Genomic DNA, 23,704 nt, shown 5'->3' with positions numbered 1-23,704 from the left:
CTTGGACATATCTTTTTCTCATCTTGCAAAGACCATCTTCTTCATCTCTCTTTTGTCCTGAAGGTGGGGAGGATGGTAGAGGCTCTGCTTATGCTAACCTTGCAACCAAAGCATGACAGGACAGAGGAAGTGCCCCAGTGACTTGAAATGATAAATGTAAATGGTCTTCAAAAGTTATTCAGCATATTTAAAATGCAACCTGCATAAGTGTCAGTGGTATGTCACAGAAATGAAGAGTTAATATGTATTTGGGCTGATGGATACAGGTTTTATCATGTGTGTTTTGGTTTCTGAAGGTCTGCAAAGACTTGAAGTCATCTATGAAAGGTTAAAACCCCCAAGTGAAAAATGTAAAAATGTAGCTTGAAGTCACTTGAAGGTGGCATCAACAAATAACAGTTTTTCAGGGATCAAAGAGAAGAGAGTTTGCCTCAGTTTGGGCTGGCTGAATGCTAGCTGGTAAAGAAAGAATGTGATACCTGTAGGCTTTTCTATGTGTTACCAGACAACCTGAAACCTCACCTTTGGCCTTTTCAAATACAGCGTTGTTTGTAATCACTAAGTAGTCAATAGGCTGCCGTGAGGACGACACTAGTGATGGTCATATTAGCACTGGGAAAAGAACCAGTGAGGCAATGATGACCAACATGTCCCAGCAAATGGAGAATTCTGATCATGGGAATGGGCAATTCAGCAAATTTCTCAAACAGCAAAAAGGCACGTATTCTTTTTCAAAAGAATAATGCAAACCAAGCAAGTCACTTGACTAGCAATAAAATGAAGAGTTCATTTAAAAGAAACTGGGCGTGTCTGAGCTGTAGAAAACTTTCACGTTTGCGTAACAAGCCACTAGACACTGAGGCAAGACACCGACCAGCTGCCACAGATTATATGATGCTGTTGGTCACATGAACCAACTTGGCCAAGAAAATCTCTCTGATGTATCTTTTAGACAGTTACTCAGCATATTGACTGTCATTGCCCTTGTAGAAGGCTAACTTGTCCATGTTGTAGCATTTTATGTCCTTAAACCCTTGTTCTCGAGTCCTTAGCAGGCTTAAAGAGAGAGATGGGCAAGGGTTCTCAATCTCTGTGAGGTGAGAGCAGGCAAACTTTTACCATTCCATACGCCAGTGTAGGCAGTTGCAAGGTCAACAATTATTATACCTGGTCAGATTAAAGGAACTGCTTTTTCCCTGCTTGCTTGCTTAGTTCAACACAAAGCAGCAGACCCTACTTCTAGTTTGCCAGCCTCCCACATGCAAAACCAAATATGTAACACCTCAGAACCTGCCAGTTTCTGAGAAGGATGAGGGCATGAAGAAATGTCACCAGCAATTGCTTTCTGAATGCACAGTGGGCTGAAACGTCCTCTCACTGGCACCACTATTCCACACTATTACCCCTTCCTGACACGTGCAATCACAACAGCAGATCTCCCTCTGTTCTCATTGCTTTTTTGCCTTTCTGCCTTCTACTTGGACAAACTGCTGTCTGGGCCTGGGAGCATTTTGCACTCACTGTGCCCTGGGGAAAGCAGGGAAAAACCCAGCTTAGGGCATCCCCAGGGGCATGACAGGAGCCTAAAGCAGATGTTTAGGCTGCTATTACCAAACTGTCAGGAAACATCAGCCATGGGAATCCCAGGCTTCTTTTGTCATAAGGGAGGCACGAGGGTGGCACAGACCCGTGTGGCTGAAGGGAACCTAAGTGAGTAAATGAGATGCAACTCAGGGCATAAAAGAGCAGAGTGAGAGCTACTGCTGAGGAGAACAGTTTAAGAGCAGGGTGATACTGTTGTTACATGAGCAGTATAAGTGGAAGGAAACTGGTGGTGTTATTTCCTAAGAGCTGCACAGGAGAATGTTTTTCTTTGTCAGGAATTGAAAGAAGCCCTTTTCTATAAAGAATAGCAAGAAGAAGTTATATCCCATCTCAGTTTATTTCTTCATCTGGAAAATAGGCTCCCTCCGGTTTTCCTCTTAGACTGAAGGGATCATGCTACGATTCATGCCATGCGTGCTACTTTGTACGTACGATGTGTTTACCACCTCTGTACAGTGTTGTAGGAAAAGCTCAACATCTGAGCCTGTGGTTTAAGCCCCTTTACAGTCAATGGGCAGAAAGAGGCAGTTCTAGCTGCAGAAACTCTCTGAGCTGTCTTAGGTTCCTACTGCAGGACAGGATTCCTCCACATGTAGATATATATATCTTGCTCTGTGTCTGGACTATGGAGAGTCTAGATTACTAACTTGGATGTAGATGTGCCAGTTTAGACAGAGAAAATAGCCAGTGGATGTTATGCCCACCACCTTTTGCACTCACAGGGATGTCTCATCAGTCTCTCATGATGTCCCCTTGCGCTAGCTGCGTCCACTCATAGTCTCAGCTTTTGACTGCATCCTCTTTGGTCAAAAAGATGTAACTTTGTGACCTATTTGAACAGTAACTTGAGCAATAAGGTTTCAGTCTGTTCTCCTTCAGTGAACCCTTATTGATGCCACACACAAAACTGATCATAACCATCATTCCAAACAATGAACGAATGTTTGTCTCATGCTTATGTGATTTCAGCTGGGATTCAGTTAGTGATTGGGATACTAGTGTAAATGGCAGGGTGGAGGGACAAAACAGAGGCATACGTTAGAGGGCAGAAACCGTGGCAGTAGCTGTCAGCATGTCTTCACAGGAGTGACAGTTACTGATTTCTGTTACGTGAGACTCTGGGCCTTTATTCCCAAGGCTCTGCCTCAGTGAAATGACTCTTCCAAGATGGGTCCCATGTTTTCCCCATGAAGGCAACGTAGAAGTGAGTCCCTGCTGCTCCTCTCTTCAGCTGTGGCACAACCTTCTACCTGAAGCATAGGCGGGGTCTGGGTGAGCTTTGGGTTCTGTGCAGCAAGAAGGCAGCATTCAGGCGTGAAGAAGAGCAGAAGGTATTCATCTTCAGATGCAGTAGTTCTCTCATCCTTGTCCAGCCCACTAGCTTCCCTGTTGCCACTTTCTGGTGAATTTTGGTGACATTTCATACAGCTGTGCTGGGTTGTGTGGCATAGCAATTGTCTGCCATCCTATTTGGGCTACCTCAGGTTTGTGTTAGAATGTGGGAAGTGGAAGCAGAGGCACCACTTTGTATTTAGACCACGACCACATTATTTTGAATTGATCTTCTCCCCTTTGCAAACCGGCCGAGCAGTAAGTGTGCAGCATCGTAACAGCAAGGCCAGCTTTGCAGCAGGGAGTGTGCTGAGAGGTGTGCACATGTAGACAGCTGGAATGAGAAGGGCAGATGTGCAGGGGTGCATCTTTTGTGTACTCCTACCAAGGGAAAAGTGATCAGTCCTGCTCACAGGAGACTACAGATTAACTTTCACCTAAGAGTTGTCTAAAACAAGTTCAGCACCAGTACGGGACATTCTTTTTTAGCAGTCCTGAACTGCAGGCTGTGACAGCTCTGAAAGAAGTGGCTGGCCTGTATAAAATCTAGAGAAATCACTGAGATCTCTTTATTTCATGACAGGACTCACCAGTAAGTGGCAGCTATTCAAGATATAGAGATCCAGGATTGAAAGGGACTACTGTAAAGATGTCTTTGGGCTTCACACACCTTTGTGTCAGCAAAGCCTTTATTCATTTTATGGTTCTCTGATTTTGGATCTGTGAAAGGGTGACAGGTACACTGCCTTTCTTCAACCTTATCTCCCATGTCCATTGCAGCCTGAGCGTTCCTGAAGCAATGACAGCCTCTTGTTAGAAATACCCAAGAGCAATGGAGAGCTTGTTTTTGGATAGGTCCTTTTGGACCACTAGGACATGGCCCTGATCCTGGGCTCCATCCTCCCTTCTTGTATGGTCAGAGATGATTTCAAGGTATTTTCCAATAAACTGGAACAGAAGATTAAAAAGCTGCACTTAAATAAACAGCAATGGGAAAATCAGGCTAGACAGATACTTAATGTTAGTCACAGGCTTACCAATATTGGGCCACTTTCCTGTCTTTTGTTGCAAACTAGTAAAATGAAAGTTAAATTCAGTGGGTGGACTTTAATTGCAACATCGTTCTCTGTGATGTTGATTTATGGATATGTTGAGCCTCTAAGAAAAACATCTCCGTAAACTGCAGAAGTAACTGCACTTCTTCCCCTCTTGTGAAACATATTCCAGGAAACTGTGAGGGAAATAATTTGTCTAGTGCGGAATACATTTCCAGGAAAAAAAAACTCAGGATGGATGGGCCAAAGACAAGAGAAACTGAACATTGCAGAAGGGAAACAATCACAAAAAAAAAGCGCGGTAGCTGCATATCTCAATGCAGAAATAAAAATGTGCTAGAAAACATCACAGGGGTTTCAATGAGAGATATTAAAAAGTTGGAAAATAAAATTATTTGCATTTGTCTTAATAATTCATTATACATCCATTTAAAATACCGAATGAGACAGGGATCTTATGAAAAAAAAAATCCTTGCAGTAATATGACTAAAGACATTATGAGCACTGGGAGTCAAGGCAGCTAACACAGATTTGCCTGTGGAACCATAAAGTGGACACTTCCCAGTCACTTCCCAGTTTGACTTGGTAATCAAGATCACTTTCTTTCTTCAATGTAATTTCCCAGGTTTTTATTAGAAGGAAACCAGAGACAACTTCATAGCTTTGCTGTGCAGGCACATGCACCCTTTCACTTCAGATTTTGTTGTTTGTGAGCCTGAGTTTGAAAGTTGGGGCTCCCAAGTTCCTGGCAAGGAGAATTAGCTATGTTTATAAATCTGGAATAGAAGAAAAGTGACAACTCAGCTTAAGCCAAGTCCAGGAAGATGGCCATAACTGATAACATTCCCACCAAAGCCGTAGATTTTCATTCCCCTTCTGTTTGGGATAATAGTGTCCACAAACAGGATTAAAAAAGGAATGTTGAGAATTAATAGAGAACCTAATATTATGGTTCAGGAGACCCTTTTGACCCCTGTCCCTCTTGTTCAGAGCAAGCATAATGCATAGCTTTTTCTCACTAACTTCAGGTGGATCTACAGAGACCCTTCAGGCCAATTCCAGCCTGTCTTCCCTCTTGACAGTCTCTGCTATGGCTCTGGATCTGTCTCCCACAGGAAAAACAAATGGAAAACCATGCATAAACAGTTGAGCAGCTGCAGGACAGTTCTTTCTGCTTGTCACTTTATCTGTCTACCTTCCACAGGGGTCCCTGAACTCCATGCCTCAACTCTAGGCACTGCACTAATTGGGTAATATGGGGGTAACTAGAGCTGCTTGTTCCTCACTGAGCGCTCTCTTTCATGTACTCAACTTATGTATATCATTATCTGTACTCCACTCCATCATGGTCTAAATAGATAACATGAGAGAGGAAAAAAGAATACTATATCTGCAGAGGTATTAATGACTTCCTTCTCTCTGCTAATGATTGCTTTGTATGGTTGTCTTGTTGAAGCTGTCAGCCAAATGTCCTTGCCACTAGACCTCCTACCATGCACAAGCTGAGGGACTTGAACCCTTTGTCATTGTAAGGCTTGAGTCAAAAAACAAGTCACAGTGGCTTGCACCAAGTGAGGGCTGCTATCTTAAGGGTAAGGATGCATATTTTAATTTGAGGAGTTAGCCAGCTCCTCACTCAACATCTCCATTAACTGCTGCCTTGCCAGCTCATGGGCCCAGGAGGAATATGTGACACAGAATAGGTGGAAGCTTTTCAACTGACTAAACCATCTTCGTCCTCCCTGCTCTGTTGCAGACAATTTGACAGCTGTCAGATGTTCTTAGCACAGTGGCTGTTGTTGTTACTGGATTGGTACTGACGGGAATGTTGCCTTAAGTGTCCCCTGTATTTTGTTGCTATTTGGACAGGCCAACAAAGTGTTCCTAAGGCAACTCTAGCTTGGGAACATCTTTGACAATGCTTGGTACTTTCTACCTCCTCAAAAGCTGAGTGGGCTTTAACAAAATAATGCAAAGGTATTTGTATCACTCTGTAGCTTTCCATGTATGCAAAGACACTGAGAAGGTTTGTAGGTCCCTCAGATTAAAGACTTTAAGATTCATATAAAATCCCAGAGGTGCTGAGAGAAGTACATGTGAGTGTACACACACTCTTCCACAGGACAGCATGTTAGGAGGAATCAGGTTAGCCAGCTTAGTAGGGTGAGGCCCAGTGATGGCTGGGGAGTCTGTAGTACAAATCAGCTATGGCATGTGCAAGTACTGCTATCCATAATCAGACAATATGATATGGTTTCATGATTTTCTCTACACTTTCACTACTGTTGCGTATTTTATGGGCAGATCCAAACACCTTCTGAATTACTGCAAGACCTTAACAGGATTCATGTTTTACACTTTTCATTATAACTTAGATAATGACTTATTAAAGAAAATGGTACCTTCTTCACTTTCCAGTGGTCATGCATATCACTCTTAATGCATCAAGTTTGTGGAGAAGGAACATCTTCTGCCAGGGCACAAAATTAGCATGTCAAAGACTTGTTAAAGGTTGGCACCATGGCGGAGATGATGTGCCAAAGGATCTCAGTGATCCAGTGCCCTCTTACAGTAAAGAAAATTACACTAAAGGAAACATCTTGCTGTGGTCCCATAAGTTAGTCCAAGGAAGAGTTCATTCAGAATAGACTTCCACTAGAGACACAATGAAATCTCTCCATCCATAAGATTTTGGCTGGTAGTAGATCTTTGAATCATATTCAATTTTTTAGTGATGAGTCATTGAGTAAAACTTGATTCAAGCACCATTAGGAGCAACTCTCTCCAAATCCCAGCTTTGCAGCATTCTTGTGCAATATTTCTGTGACAACTCAAAACCTAGATGCTGATCCTGGTCCCTTTTCTCCCTGTTTTTACAGACTTGGCATTCCAAGCAAGCACCCTGATATTAAATCCGTCCTCTATAGTTTTCAGATGCAGTCTAGGTCATGCTTTTACCATCTGTTTTTTGTAGAAATGATTGGGGGAATGTGTCATGTAGTCTCTCTGTACCTCGTTTCACTGGTACTGAAAATAAAAGGGATCACAATGAAATGGACTGCTCAAGCACAGATTAGTTTTATCTCAGCCATGCTCAGTGCACAGCGGTCATGAAGAAGAGCAAACTGAAAGGTATTAGACCTCACACTGCTAAAGCCTGCCTGCTCTCTCCCTGACACCGATCTTATCCAAAATTGGCTAAGACAGTTATGTTCCCAACTCCTATTTAAAAGCTGGGTGGGAGGGTTGATTAAAAAGGCAATAGGTCCTGAAGCATCTTTGAGGATCTGGTCCTTGACTCCACTTCCTCACCAAAGTCCTCAGCGGTAACTCCCCAGCACAATGTTGCCCACAGCCACCAAGCCCAACTCCAGCCTTCTCCTGCTGAGATAGCACAGAAGTCACGGCAAAGGAGACAATATCCCACAAGTGGGGAAATACTTGTTCCATCCCCTCTTCTCTTGTAAGGATCAGAGACTAGGGTGGTAGTTTGATTGTATAAAGTGGAGTCCTCATACACGTGTAACATTGTGAAAGAGTCTGTGGCTTCTAATGGAAATTCCCTGGTTTGAGGACAGAAATTTTTACTAAAATGGGTAGAATATTTCATGACAATAGACTTTTATAGGTCTTCTCTCATGAAGATACTACCCAACATCAAAAGCCTATTGTTTTGGGTTTTTTTCCCCCCCATTTTTATTGTCACTTATCCCTGTTTGATTTTAAATGCCACCTAAATCAGAATGGTGGCATCTCATACTTGGGGTGTACAGAGAGCCAGGCTGCAGGAATCAGGCCCTTTTCAGTTATACCTCCATGGATACAAAAACAGCTGCACAAACCACTGCAACAGAAGGCATTTTTGGCGGGAAAAATCACTCTGCAAAACTAGCGGTATCTTACACACTGAGAAAAAGAGAACCAACAAAAACTCCATTTTGAGGAACTAAAACTAGGATCTGCTAAGCAATAATAAAGAAGAAAAAAAGAGAAGGAAAGAAAAAAGCCCACAGTGTCTGGCTGTAATTTCCTCTTAAAGGATTACCTCTGTGTGAGAAATTAAGCAACTACTTTCAAGTTAATGGAAGTTGATTTTTTTTATTTTTTGTTTGTTTGTTTTCCAATCATTACAATATAATTTGGCATTTAGAAACTAAACTGGAGAATACATGCATCTTTTTTTCTTAGTTTCATTAAACTCACTTTATATATATACAGTACTGGCCAACTCCCAGCCAAAATTCTCTGAAGTAAGCTAAGCAAAAATCACTAGTTGGCCAAAGAGAGAATATTGTTCCCATTTGTTATTGGATTCTTCCCCCACTGTTAACACCACAAAATAAGTAATCCTTGGGGTATAAAACAAGCCTTTGTCTCTTGACCAGGTGCCCCAGTGTACTGGAAAAGGAAGATGGGAATTTCAAGCTCTGGAGTGATACATACTCCCAAATGCCATTGATTTTAATCTACTTACGATGATATTAGAGGAAAGGGACAAACCTATTAATTACAAGGGTAAAGCAATGGTTTCTGGCTTGGTACCAAAGGTATTCATTTCTTACTGCAGCTCAGCATGTTCAACTAAGCACTTGTCCATGCTCTGCTGAAAAGTGATGAACTGAAGCAAGTGCTTTGGTACACTGAACATCTAAGTGTTCACAGACAGTATCACACTTGTGGAAAGGGATGTTCTCTGGCCTGTTCTTACGATGTAGAGGAAGAAATCTACCTCCATGCACACATACCACCAGTCATCATCCCAGTGCTTTTTTAAAAGATTAAATATGAAGTTTATGAAAATTGGCAGCGACCTCTTACTTTAAGCACTTCTTGTATGTTGAATATACATAAAGGTCTTGCAGATTTTGACAGGCCTCTAGGTGTGTGTGATAACATAGGCACACATTAGCACAGGTCTTCCTGAGGGACCGAATGGGCTGTTGATGTAAACACCTTCCACCTTCTGTTTCCTCATCTTTGTAGTTCAAAAACTGAATGCAGTAACTGAAGCTTTATGTGAAAATCTGAATATGCTGTTCTGGGAACAGTGGAACCAACCATATGATATTTCCTGCAGGCTTGTATCTTTTGTGTCCTGATCCACCTCTCTGCAAAGACCTTGATCTCCACCATGATTATATGCCATTTCTATCAGGCACACCACAGCTAGCCCACAGTTGTGGGCTCAGTGACTGAGTGGCCATGATACACATGCCAATTAGCTACCCAAAACTGTTGAATGACTTTTTCTCAGGGAGAAAAAAAAAACATCACCCACTAATTTCAAAATGCTTGTAATGTGCTGGCCTGCAGAAGAATTGTTCACTTGCCTGTTGTGACTGAAATTAACGTAGATAATAAAATTTACTGGGGGTGATAGAGGATTAAAAAGCTCCTGGAAAAAAAAGGTGCAGTCACACAAGCCTTGCCTGTGAGACTAAGAGCCCAAAATTAAAAGAATACAAAGGACTAACTACAGTTAAATCTGGTAAAAGCTCTGCATGGCTGCAGATAAAGAATTTGGCATAGGAAAGTAAAAATTAGAGGACAAAGACATCAATGGCTTAGAAAGGATAGCTGTGGGTTGGGGGTTTTTGAGGAGCTGACACTGTGGCCTCTAAACCCTGTACAGAATTAGAGCCTTTTTGATAAGGGATCTTGCAAGCTTTCTTGCTAGGGAGTCTGAGAGTTTCCTTAGGACCTTAAAGGTACACAGTGGTTGCAGCGATTGCAGAGCCACGTAGGCCTTCCCAAGCTCACTTTGATGGAAGTAGCTCCACAAAGAGCACGTAGAGAGTGTATGACACTATATCCCACTATATGCCTGATGTTTAAAACATAACCTCTGCTGTGAGCATGCTGGAGCCCCTCTGTCAGGTCCTTTCCCAGAAGTCAGGCAAAGAGAGGGGAGTTCATGCTCAGAAACATTTTTGTTACAGAATCTAGATAAAATGGCTAGTTACTATATTGAATGGTCATTTCATTGTGACATTGTCATATTTCCTCTTGACAATAAGCTGCATGCTTAAAATAAGTGAGTATTTGATCTGGCTAGAAGGTGACTGTCACATTTTGATGTGGTGAATAGAACTGCAAGACCTCAAGGGACACAAGTAATGCCCAGAAAATAACATGTTGTCCTCACAGATGATGCATTTAAAATGCCTTTGTTTGTCGAAGATTTGCCACTAAAGCTAAAATTAAGGTCTTCTCTTTGCTATGTGGCATGCAGGACACAGAAGAGGCAACAGCTGCCAAACTCTTTACGAGATTCTCCTGCATGTACCCGTTTTTATAAAAAAGTATCAAAGCACTTATGCACTTATGCAGTGCAGTGACCTTTTATTTTTGTAACATATTAATGAGAAACTGAGGCAGAAAGAAGGCAAGCTACCTTTCAGATGTTGGGTGGAAAGTCAGAGGGCAAAACAAAGCATCTCCTGGAGTTTACCCACAAAACCCTGACGCAAAGGTCCAGTTACAGTTTTTGGTTAGTCTGAAAATTCCCTAATAGGGGGATTACCTATTACCACTGTAGGTTTGATGAGTAAGCCTGTTTAATTGTTAAAGGGATGACTTTTTCCATGCTTGCAACGTTCATTAGGATTTTTCCTTTAAGGTCAGTACAGGAATATTATCTGCATTGTTTATTCATGTTGTTCTCACAGTTATGACAGGTTTATGTTGCAGCAGGCTCTTGTCCCAAGAAAATGGCAGGGATGCTTTTTTTTAAAACAGAAATGTTGCAGGGATGAGGGACAGCCACTGGGACATAACACAGGCCTCTCACACTCCTCTTCCAGCACATCTGGCTCTCCTAAAATAGCACAGACAGGAGTCAATTACAGTGGTATGTTGTACTTCAGTGCCTGAGTTTAGCAAACATTTTTGCTGAGTATAGAATTGGAGGTGTTTAACTTAAGGCTATAATAATTTCAGGGATTATGTTTGAAAGATATACTCTAGGGTCTGTGTAAAATGCAATAAGAACAGGCTTCTTGCCTTGTAACCTAACCAATAGAAGTAGCAAACGTACCAGCCTCCTAAAAGCCCAACAATATCCTGGGATGCATCAAGAAGTATATGGCCTGCAGATCAAGGGAGGTGAATCTCCCCCTTTACTCTGCTTTTGTGAGACCCCACCTCAAATATTATGTCCAGTTCTGGTGACCTCACCATAAAAGGGACATAGATCTGTTGGAATGAGTCCACAGGAGGTCCACAAACATGATCCAGGGACTGGAGCATCTCTGCTATGGGGATAGGCTGAGGGCACTGGGATTGTTGAGCCTGAAGAAGAAAGGACTCTGAGGTGACCTTATAACTGCCTTCCAGTACCTGAAGGGCACATACAGAAAGGCTGGAGAGGGACTTTTCATAAGATTTTGCAGTGACAGAACAAGGAGAAATGGTTTTAAACTGAAGGAGAGTGGGTTTAGACTAGGGCTTACAAAGAAGTTCTTCATTACGAGGGTGGTGAGACTTTGGAATAGGTTGCCCTGGATGCCCCCTCCCTGGAAGTGTTCAAGGGCAGGTTGGGTGAGGTCTTGAGCAACCTCGTCTAGTTGAGAGGCGTCCTGGCCCATGGCAGGGAGGTTGGATTAGATGATCTCTAGGATCCCTGCCAGCCTAAGCCATTCTGTGATAACTTACAGCATAATGAATGTTCATTTTTACTCTCTGAATACTAAGCTCAATTAAGTGACACAAGGACAAAATCAGTTTATGGTGTTGCACAAGCAATACTAAGACTCTGTAATAATATGGTCTTTGGTTTACACAAATGTTACAGCAGTTACTAGACTGTACATCTTTTGGCTTAGAATTTTTATACGTTATGGTGTCTAAAGGCAAGAGTATTCTATCTCTCTTTGAAAAGAGTCTTTTTGAGGTACTTCTGGAATACCCATTTTATCTCAACAAGTAACCATGTAACTGATCAATGATCTAGTAGAATGAAGATAATTTCTTTTCAACTTGTCTTAAGATTGAAGAGAGGCATTTATTTTTAGGCATGAGAAAAGGTTTTGCACCTATATGAGTTGGCCTGGTTAAAGATATATCCTCCCAGTGCAAACTTTCTGGCTAATACTAAATAAGGCAGTTCATGACTATAAGACCACACACAGCAACTGTTTTCAGAAAGAAAAATCCCAAAGAAATACTCATCTGATAAATGGGAGAAAAGGTAAAGCTCAAACAAAGCACAAACAAACCTTTAAAAGGAAGTAGAAAGGATGAACAAGACCTTTTTAAGCCTCAGCCACAACTGAACAGGGAAATGGGCCTGGTGGCACAAAGGTACCTTCTCTACATTCTCTCTCCTTACTGTCACCTCTGTGCAGGGACTGAAGATCTGAAAGCAAAGGCAGGGTTCGGAGCAGGCACAGAGGAGTGGAATAAGCAAATGCAGCCATAACAGCACCTGGTCTGCACGGCAGCAGCAGTAAGTAATGGCCAGCTTTTGGCTTTCAAGCTGAGCCCTCTCCAGCAATGAGCTGATAGAACTGAACTCAATCTCAAAAGCATTTTTTCTGTACCCCACCCCACTCCTTCTAGCAGGTGATCCCAGGTCCTGCTTGCTCTAGAGGCAGGGAATTCCTCTGTTCCCAGCCTGGAAGAGTCACTGTGCTTTTGCAAATGTGGAGGTGAGGACCTGGCTGCCCTGGTTCCAGGTGGGGCAGCCCTCGGTGCCGCCCAGTTGTGCCGGTCAGTGCTGGGGCCCGAGGCCAGCCTGCCCTGTCCCCCGTCCACTCGCCACGTGCCCTCCCACAGCAGGAACGAGAGCCCCACTTGCCCAAAGACCTCGTGGTGCCCTGTGGCAGGAGGCAGAGCCCGTGCCATAAGAAGCGTTTGCTTTCTGAAATCCTCATAAGGTAGTTGTGCTTTAAAACAGGGTAGGGATACAAAAGTGGAGTGTTTATATAAAACACTAACACGGCAGCCGTTGCTAGTAGCAACAATATGGCAATCACCAGCTAATATGGAGATGTTTGTTTCAAATTTATCATCTTGATTTTGACAGGTGGCCAAAATTTCCCAGAAGAACATTTTATTTTGCTGTGTGTGGATATGCATGCACAAGGACAGGGCATGACAGCAAATAACTCTCCCAAAGTACGGAGTCAAATGTGTGCAGGGGAGTTTAACTGTAACCAGCAGAGCTGTGCCTGGAAAGATTTGGTTTGTCTGACACTACTTTGCCTGGAGGATGGAGTCCAGGTGCCTGGCCACAAATGTTCCATTTGTGGTTAATTTAGTAGTGATGAGTATCTGGTTACCGGCAGTTCTACTTATTACTTAGGAAGCAGGTACAACACAGGAATGACAAACTCACATCACTATGATGAAGAGTTTGGGGATAGCCCCATCATACTTCTGAGGCTTGGAGGAGGCCAACTGGAAGCCAATGATGGGGAAATTCCAACCACTTCTGCTTGTTCTTCCTGGATGTCTACAGTGACAGCCTTGTTCATGGCCATGGGTGCTTGCTATGCCTGAAGCAGCTCCTGCTCTGCTAGGGGAGTTGTAAGGTCTTGCCACTCCTGAGTCTGGCTTTCTTTTCTAGTTTTTGTATCAATGGGACACATACACAATGAAACCCAAAATTACAGCTGGGCAAAGTTTTCTTAGTCTTATTCCAGACCGGGACCTAGGCTCTTAGACCATTGGCAGTCTGCAGATCATCTTTTGTGTGAAAGTGAGATGACTTAGGCCTGGAAATCACAAGCAAGTTAGAATTCAGTGTGAAATCCAAGTTACCTCTGCTTTTCACTGATTCTTATTTTGAAATCTGAGATAATTTTGAAGCCAAAATTCAAAGCAAAAAACAAGGTGCAGGAACAGAAGAAAAACAAGGTTACAACAAATACACCAACCAAAATAAAAAAAAAAAACCACATTTATATCAAACCTAAAAAGCAAAATCAAGATTCATACCTCTCTGGATTCAGTGAGAAATACAACCTATCCCTAAGAACAAATGAACTTGGAAGAAAATCACCAACTCAGTTTCTGATTTGTGAATAGACAACATGAAGAAGCAAAATAAGTAAGAAACTTGCCGAAGTAACAAAAAAAGTGAGTAGTATCTCACTTTTCAATAGTTTTTAAGTATCTTCAGGCAGAAATCTTGAAAAGAATAAAACTCAGACCTAATTAAATGCATTCTCTGCTGTCTTGGATTTTATTGTAAGTAAGCAAAGATTTAGTCAGAAATGCTGGGCAACTTCAATTCCCCAGTACCTTTGTTTTGGCCACCTTGGGCAGCCCAAGGAATGAATGATTCCTGAGCACTGCCAAGATACAACAACAAGCTGAATTCAGACACAGCTGAACTCCAGCACAGACCTTTTGGAAAAATGGCCTGTGTGCTCCTGCCCTCCATAGCTAAAGACTCACCCGTTGGAACCTGTGTCCTGACAAGTAAAAGACTTTTAAAGTAAAAGAGTAGCCAACTGAGCACCCATGAAAGAAAAAGCAAACCATCCTGCAAAGCAAATGCAACAAAAGGGTGTCTTGGGACGAGCACAAAATACATACTGGGCTGGATTTACAGTATTGGTTTTGATTTGTAACTTTTTCCTATGCAGTGGTAGCCCAGTGTATAGAAGGGTGGTGCAATCTAACCCACACTGGAATCTAACCTTGATACCCAACTAAGAAATCGGCTGAACAAAGCTGCGAAAAACTTACAGTGGGTTTCACTTTCCAAAAGCAAGTTTAGCATGAGCCCAAGTCCCACCTGACTTGAGTTGAGCACCAGCTGGGTTGATGGATCTCATTCTGAACTCTTACAGGTAAGAGCTAAGGATTGAGCTAAGCTCAGGCCACCCTCTTTTCTGTGTTCAAACCCTGAACTGTGCTTATGCAATCCACAGCACACTCTGGAGAGTGGTGGGAAGTTAGAGTTGCCTTCAGAAGACGTTTAGAAATGTGACCTGTTCCCAGCAACCCACACAACACCCTGTTCTTTATGTCTGTGGACAGATCGTGCAGAGCTTTCCTTTTAAAAAAAAAAAAAATTCCAACCCAACAACACTCTGAATTTGGCATAGCTGCTTTCCTTATTTTGGTAAACATTCCTATTGTCCCCTGGGGAGATCGCAGTTGTGCCCATGAAGACAAAACTGGAATACAACCCCTTCTCCACCCAGAGAGGGACTGATGAAGGCTCTTTCTGCTCTTTATGGGCTTGAAAGAGTCATTGCTCCAGGCGTGTCCTGCTGTGCCCTTCTCACAGCTACGCTCCTGCTTCATGCTTGCTGGTACAAAAACAGGGTGAAGGCAGGTTCCAGGATTCATTCACACACTCCCTCATTTCTAACAGACATCATGTCAAACATCTGTGAAAATATTAGAAATTTTAAGCAAAGTGAGCTGTGGCTGGGATTTTCCCATTTGTGGTTTGATAAGGAGAGAAGAAAACAGACACTGTCCAGCTGTAGCAGATTTGTTCTTTTGGTTACTATTAGCTCTCAATTCCTTTCTTCTCCCAACTGGTGCTGGCCCTTCATTACTATGGTCTGCCTGGAGTCCTTCACTGAGCCACAGTACAGGAGAAGAGAGGAGAAACAAGGAGGAAACACCTAGCTTGACTGTAGCTCACAGAAAGGGGAAAATTGCCCTTTGGTCTGTGTTGGCAACAAGTGTTCTTTCCATAAACTGCCCAGGCAAAGTGCAAGGGAGTGGACCACAAAAGCAGTGAAGGCTTGGGAGGGGAAAGGGGCTGCCTGGGCCCAGGGGGAAGCAGAGGCACCAACCTGATATCCTGTCTTCTATAAGGAAAATGCTTCGCAACTTGAGGAGCAAACCCAGTCCTGTGAGGCTTGGATCTACCCAAGGTCAGTTGCTCTGTGGGACCTCCCCACTCCTGCTTTCCCTCTGGTGAATGCAAAGCCCTTCAGCAGAACTGAGGGAGCAAGCTGATGTACAGGAGGGGAAGAGCTCACACACAGGCTGGTTCTGCAAAACCTTTGTAAGTCCATCCCCTCTCCCACACTCCGGTCTTTGTGGAAATGCCCCTGTGTCTTTGAAGGAGAGCGCATTCACTTAGTCAGGGATGGCTTGGGAAAACCACATCACCTGTGAATAGCTCCAGATGTGCCCAAGCCACTTGCCATCCCTTCTGCTTGCCTTAGGGCAACCACTGTGGTACAACGAACACATTGCTCTAATACATTGTGGTGTAGGACCCATACCAAACCAAGGGGCAGACCACAGCAAAGGCTCTGAGTCTGCAAAGCAGAGTTGGGTGCTAGGGGGGGAATCAGTCTCTTTAGGGAGAGAAGAGCTGTTCATGTAAGGGACCTTAATTTGTAGACACCCCATATGACAGGCCTTCTCTGTTAATATTCAGTGTGGAGGTGGGCTTTGGGAGCTACACCTCTGTTTCCCTTTACATACTGGTGGAGGAAGCTGAGAAGCAACTTTGGCTGGTAGATGTGAGGGCGGTTCATGCTGTGTCTCCTACCTCCACCCACCTGGTGCAGCAGCTCTTCCAACCTTGGGACTCTGCCCCTAGCCCTGTGCTGCTCAACAGGAGCCAGAGCATGCTTGCTTACTGCTTTCCACAAATAGAGCCAAGCTTCATTCTGTGTGACCATACAATTATTCCACCAAGCTCTAGCTTTTTAGGATGCCTGCTATTCAGATGGGGCATGTTTTTTTGTAATGAAATAAGCTGCTTTAAAATAATTTTGGCACAAATGAAGTGTTTGTGATACCATAAAAGAGCTATATATAAAAAAAGAAATCTCAGGAGGTTAAAAAAAGAATTGTTTTCCATATGGGCAGGCCGGCCTATCCACGTACCTTCCATGTACAAGGGCCATTATATCTCAGCAGCTCTTAATAGATATGAACTAATTAGATAGAGATAGAGCCATGTGTGCCAATGGACAGTCTAGTGATGTGCTATCAATATCCCACCCATTACTGTATCTTTTTCTCCTGGGAAATTCAAAGCATTATGCCCTGTGTACAGCTGTACCCTGTTTGTAATCTAAGCTTCTGGCCCAGCTAATCACCACCCATTAAACTCCCATTTTCTTCACAAGTTGCACATTTTCCAGATCAAACCCTGTGTCTCAATCGTGGAACAGACTGAGCTCAGAAATGCTTCTGTGTACAGTGCTGGAAGTGAGGGCAAGGCAGAACTGAATTGCATATGGCCCCCAAGGCTCTGAGATACTTAACAGACAGATATGTTTAAATATACATTTAACAAACATACTGAAAAGTAGATGCCCCTTGTCCCAGCAATCCTGATGGGACTGTTATCAGGGATGCTGCAGCTGCCAGAGAGCCTTGAAAGAAATTCCCAGGAGAGCATGATGCAGGATGACAATATTTCTGCAAGAATGTGCATTGGCTCATGGAACTTAGTAGGGAAATGGCAGATGCCATGGGACTGCTAATTAACAAAACATCAGTCAGAGCATTGAGTAAAAGATCAGTGGTAAATGTGCAGGGCTGTAGAGGAATTGATTGAGAATCCTCTAAGTTTCAGCCCTAAACAAGTCCACAGACCAGTGTCTCTACAGGAGCATGGAAGTGATGGGCCTCAGTAGAACCTGAAAGGTCATCTACAGCATCGCAGCAGAGCAGCTCTCCTTTTGTCCTTCTGGACACATCTGCCTAATGTTTTTCTGCCAGAGTCAAACTGAGACCGCCTCTCTGTTTCACATGCCAGCCTATGGTAAATACCACACTGGCCAGGTCTGACATGATTCAGCAAGCCCTGGCTTTCAGGGTGAATTCAGCAGCAGATGTAGCCATAACATGCACCTGCAAAGAGCTGTGCTACGACACAGCTTCCTCCCCTGCACATGTGAAACAGAGCATCCACTGGGAGCAGCAGCAGAGAGATCACACTTTTACAAGAGTTCTTTCTACCTAAATCTGGCACTGAAATATTCCCTACCCTTTGACTTTCAGCCTTAGCTCCTCTTTTCACTAGATCAAAGGAATGGTACACAGAATATTGAGCTGTAATTTGCCTCTGTCAATGAATCAGTAGAACTAATATCAGGCATTTAACATCAAATGTTGACAAACTTTCATAATGGCCTTGTAGAGTGAGTACTTTTGTCCTTATGTTCCTGATATGCCCAGACTGGGGGGAGTCAGCATCAGACCCTGAAGAGGCACAGGCAGAGCAGAGGTAGATTTTTCCTTTTTTTTTTTTTTTTTTTAATCTCCTAAGTTGTATTAAACTTTATTACCTGAACACGTAATTCTTACTAAGGCATATGTTAAGCAAGATGTTTTATTACATATTGTCTTACATTACTAAATTAGTGCATGACACCACTTCACTACAGAAGCCCAAAGCTTAGATTCTCAAGAACTCCTTGGCACTGGCAAAGTGTGTGTCTACATCTGCTTGCAGACAGTAAACTGTTGCTGTTAGCTTTTTTAAAAAATATACAAAAACATTTCTCTGACTCTTGGCTATTCCACTCCCCCATTTTTTTAACTCTTCTTAGTGTAACTTGATCTGGCTGTGAGTCTTTAAACTGCAAAATCTAAGCTCCCTGAGCAGCCAAAGCACAGACTGTACACACTGCCCTTTAAAGGCAAGGAGAATCTGCCCACGCTGCAGCCCTCTCTGCACATCCCACCTCACGCTGGTGATGCTAGACGGAACCTTTACCTGGCAAGCATCTCATCTTTTCCATCCATAACAGCTACAAGGCAGCTTCTTTTTTTTTTTTTTTTTTTTTTTTTTTTTTTTTTAAGGAAAAAAACGTAGCTCCTCTAAAAGGAAAGAGGAAGCCAGAAATTTCATACCATCTCAGTCCTGCCCCATGATGCTTCTTCCTGTCTGTGAATTTCCACCTGCCCCTCCTGCATATATAAGGCAGCACACGTGGGGTAGAACTGTTTAGTTGCCTGCCTCCGTCCAGAGGATTAGTAGCAGTGAGGAGTGATGCTGTTTCTCCGTTCCTCTGCAGTTCCCGGGAGGTGAAGGAGCTCTGGCTGGACTCACTCCTTGGGTAAGTACTGCCCGGGATAAAGTCTGTGGTGTCGCAGCTGGAGTCAGTGGAGTGCCCCAGATGCAGCTGTACAGAGATGTACAGAGATGTAGACAGGTGAGAGGTGTGCCCACTGTGCTCATGGCAGAGCTGACTGTCTCAGCCTTGAATCTGCAGTTTGACAACTGTACATAGCTGTCACCACTTGATCATTTTTTGCATGGATTGAAAGTGGAATGCTGGTGGTTTTTTTTTTTTTTTTCTGTTTTAATCAAGAGGCAGATAGGGCAGCAGGGCTGAATGCCTTCCAGAGAAGGGCTTTGTGACTGACTGATGTGGGATATGTTGCTGGTTCAGGATGGTACTTGAATTCTGGACTGGCTTGCAGGGGAGAAAGACAAGGAGGGTGCAGTTTTACAAAGCTTTTTCTTTGTCCGCTCCCTGTTCAATAAACAGGCAAACAAAAGGACTGAAGGAATCCAGAGTGTCCAGAGCTCCCCCGATCAAACTCCTAATGAAAGTGTTAAGCAGCTGTAATACTGTAAGTGTCTTTATTATTTCAGCTCTGCCAACAGAGTGATTTTGAAGAGCTCTGATTTCTAAACCATAGCATTCAACTGCTCACATAGTGTCTTTTTATTTTTTTGCCTAGTCAAAGACACTAAATGCTGGGAACATGGAGAGTTTGATTGAGTGCCAGTCGGAGGTAAGCAGCCACTACATTTCCACCGATCTTTCTTGGGTATGGATGTGAGATAGCAAAGTGGAGGTGGCCCTTGTAGGAGCTGCCGGCTGCCTACCGTTACCCATGAGCAGGCAGAGCCCTTTGAGGGCACCTCTGCGCAGCACTGTGCAGGGGCAGCTGGGCATCACTGTGGGCAGCCAGGGCATTCTGCAGGCTCCCACGGAGCTGTGCTCAGGAGAGGCTCTGAAGTCACCAACGCTCCCTGGAAGAGTCTGGGAGGAAATCTCCTGTGCCACTGGAGGACACAGAAGAGAAAGTTGTGTCCAGATGTGGCTTCTCTGGATCAAAAGAGCATGAAAAGAGCATGCCGTTGTGACCTGCTGGGCAGGTCTGGAGTGGCTGGCCACAGGGTTTACCACAAATCCCTGTGCTGGGCAGTAAGGCAGCATCACTCCTGGACTGAGGCACCTCTTCAGGAGGTGTGGAGCTTGCTCTGGTTATTTCCCCAAGCATCCCACAGATTTCTGAGGTGCTGCAGTGACTCAGTGGTGGTCCTCGCTGCTGGTGCAGCTCTGTAACCGCAACATGCTTCTTGCAGGCTGATGCCAAGAAATGCCCCCCGCTGGTCCTGGCAGATGCTGAAGATGGACCTTGCCACTCAGCTGGTGAGTTTTAAAACAAACAGAGGAACTGCTTCCTTATATAATTCTTGCAAGCTGGTGCTTCTGCAAAGCCACCCGAAACTACCCACTTCACCCGCCTGGGAGCAATCCACAGCCCTCGGCCCTGGAGTGCCACTCATTTGCAAATGACCTCTTTACCTTTTCCCAGTGGCAGAGGTGACAGTGCTGAGTACCAGAGGTCTTGTATCCCTGTTCCCTGGTCCTCAGAGCCACATTTCATTGTGTTCCCTGGCAGTGATGGGAAGTAAATGTGATCCTTTCTTACTCAAGCATCACCACTGAGGTGTGGCACTGCAAGTGAGTACTGCTACTAGTGGTTGCACACTAGAGTAAATAAACCCTTTTGGCAGCAGCAACAGCACTTGTTTTCTCTCACCATGCAAAACCTCAGCACATGTAAACAACCCTGAGGAGGTTATTAGCAGGGTAGGGTCAGATGTGGAGCAGGCCATCATATCAGACCATTTTTCAGGAGTATTTGAAGCAAACATTTTATATGATACTATAATGTTAAGTGACTTTCTCATAGTTTGTAACCTCTCCATACTAAGGACTTGTGCTACGCCACATATACAAGTCCTGAGAACTTCTCATCTGCATAAGTCAACTTCATTTTGGAGGAGAAGGCATAAGGTAACTCCTTGAGAAAGCTTTCCAGCAAAAGGATCCTTCTTTCACTGTTTCTGAAAGGGGGAAAAAAGCCACACCTCATCCCAATACAACCATTATCTCCAAATTCCTAGCATGTGCTCCTCTTTAAGAGGCAGATGCACAAGAGAATTCTGATCCTGAAACGAATGATGCTCCACTGTGATGCTCCCATTCTCTTCCACTGGCTGGCTGGCAGGGGACAAGCACAAGCTGTAGCAGGACTCCAATCATGAAAGCTGGCTCCAAAGCTGGCAGAGCTGGAGCCATGCATTTTCTTTTCAGCCTGTGAAAGAGGTTGAAAAGGAAGAGCTCTTAGTTCCATTCTTGCCCCAAGGCTGGGTCAGACTGCACAGTGAAAAGTCTTGTCATTGCCAGCTGCCAAAGGGACATATCTGCCTTAGTTATCACAGAAACCGCTGCAATATCAAAAATCTCTATAAATGCTGTTATTTTTGTGTCTTGTATGTTCCCACTCTCTAAGAAGAAACAGAACAAGAATGTAAAAAAAATACAAAACCCCAAAACAGGAAAGGTGGTGTCCTTAGAGAGCTGGTCACAGTTTAACTGTTTAGGCAGTTGTTTCCTTGGTAACCACTGAGTTGTCTTTCAGTTTCTCCCCATTTAGTTTGAGTTGCTTCAACAAACACCTCAGCACTGCACACAGATGAAAGGCTGCATAGTGTTCTTCTCTTTTCTTAAAAAAAATATTTTGTGCTTTCCTTTTGCTTGCAGCAGATGGAACAAAGAAAAGAAAGAAGGTGGTATCGCAATCCTTTACACTGAGGCGAAGCTCTACCAATGGGAGTTTCCTGGGGCAGCTAGACTCAGGTGTGAAAATTGCCCTGTTTGGCCAGCCTCTGGCAATTATCTGTGGAGAAGATGACACATTGCCCCAGGCCATCCAGGTAAGCAAGCCTGGTGGTACAGTTATCATACCTCTGGCTTCCAATGTGAGGCAGGATCTCCAGCACTTGTGCTGTAGCATGTGAATTATTTTGGTGTTTCCCCTCACACACTCTTCTGGTAACATCAGGACCCTCCCCAGCTGTAGAAAGGGGTAGGTCTGTGGTTTTTGTCCAGCCCACCTAACTTGCACTGGAAGTAACTCTGGGTGGAAACAACCCAGGACCAGGAATAGAAGAAGACCTACTCCTTAGTATAAATATCTGTGACCCTACAGAAGTAATTTAAATAAATTGTTCAACGGCATAAACTTCAAAGGATTTCTGTATTTCCCTGAAAAAAAGTGTGCTGCTGTGGACTGCCACCAGCAAATACCTAAACACTATTTTCTGAATAAAAATGGTCTTGTGACAGTTCTCCTGCTGAGTTGGCTTCTCCAATAGGCAGAGTTTTATCTCTTCTAAGCAACATTTGTCTGGCTTGAGAGAGAAGGGATTTGAACTAAAAATTAAATAATCCCTCATTTCCTTGCAAAGAAGGGACAAGGCCACTGAAGTTAGTAGAATACACCAGTACAAAAAGAAGGTGGGTTGGGGGGAAAATGAGGTTATTGCCCATGCAATCTACTTGGAGCAACACCTAGATACTGACCCAAACAGAGCACAGTATGTGTAGACAATTTTTTTTCTGTTTCTAAAGAAATATTTACCTACTAAAGGATCTTAATTCACCCAAGTAACAGTTTCCTTATTTCTTTCTCTCTCTTTTTTCCTGCAGGATCTCCTAGCTATATTGTATGTGAAAGGACCTTCCACTGAAGGTATATTCAGAAAAGCTGCCAATGAGAAAGCACGAAAGGAGTTGAAGGAGGATCTAAACAAAGGTGGAAATGTTGATTTGAAAAGCAAATCTGTGCACCTGCTGGCAGTGGTCTTGAAGGTGAGCTCCTCTGACCTGTGGTGGTGCAGAGACACTGCTAAACTGCACAGGCTCACTTCAGTGCCTTCTGCTCTGACCTTGGTGGGACTCCAAGCTAAAGCCAGATAAAAGCCAGACTAAATGTTTCAGGCTTAGGAAAGTCTGGCACTTTCCTTTTCCACATAATTTTCAGTCCCACTTGTGCTGCTGATTTCCTGCATGCCCACAAGAAACTCACTTTGTCCTCCTCCTCAGCATCCTCCCCATGGAGGAATCCTGAGCTTTATGGGTGATTGAAAAGCAGCTAAGAGCTGGGTCCCATTACTAAACCAATGCAATTATACTTAGCATGTACTTGTGCATTGCACTGCTCTGCCAGTGCTGATGGGCAGGTAGCTCAAGCCAACCTACCTCCCAGTGAGCCCATGTCACAGTGACGCTCCCCCTACACTCAGGGGTAGTGTCCAAAGCCTTACCTAAATCTCTTGGCCTTGCAGGACTTCCTCCGCAATATTCCCTCAAAACTCCTGTCAGCTGACCTCTATGAGAAGTGGATGCAAGCTCTGGAGAAGCCAAGCAAGCAGGAGAAAATTGAAGAAATGAAAGTGTAAGTTTTGCAACCAGAAGTTTGGCAACCAGCCCCAGTGTGATGGAGTGGCTGACAGGACACTGACATTTCTCAAGGTTGAGAGTCTCAGTTAAAGGCGTGTTGTTTATATCAGTTTGCTGTTGCTCCATGGAGTTTAGTTTAGAGGGCTCTAGCAGCAGCAGTTCCTGAAGTTGTTTGTGATTGCTCTATGAAACAACTGTTATAGGAAGAGAAGGCAGCAGACCCTCAAGAGGCCCAGACCCACACCAAATCACCCACTTTCATTTCTGTGTCTCCTCAGCTA

At 43.8% G+C, this 23,704-nt stretch overlaps 1 protein-coding gene across 1 annotated transcript; it reads left to right on the top strand.

The window, feature by feature from the left end:
* Nucleotides 1-19,485: 19,485 nt before the first annotated feature.
* TAGAP (T-cell activation RhoGTPase activating protein) lies at nucleotides 19,486-23,418 on the top strand (the record flags this gene model as incomplete). Its single annotated transcript, XM_008935030.1, has 6 exons — nucleotides 19,486-19,512; nucleotides 19,624-19,677; nucleotides 20,255-20,321; nucleotides 21,723-21,895; nucleotides 22,671-22,832; nucleotides 23,309-23,418. Coding segments are annotated over exons 1-6 (593 nt in total), but the record flags the coding sequence as incomplete, so codon positions are not given.
* Between the last annotated feature and the right edge of the window lie 286 nt (nucleotides 23,419-23,704).

The sequence above is a fragment of the Merops nubicus genome, unplaced genomic scaffold (assembly GCF_000691845.1).
Source record: "Merops nubicus isolate BGI_N331 unplaced genomic scaffold, ASM69184v1 scaffold34950, whole genome shotgun sequence".
NCBI classification, from domain to species: domain Eukaryota; kingdom Metazoa; phylum Chordata; class Aves; order Coraciiformes; family Meropidae; genus Merops; species Merops nubicus.
The sequence above is the reverse complement of the archived record's forward strand: the minus strand, read 5'-3'. Positions and strand labels throughout refer to the sequence as shown.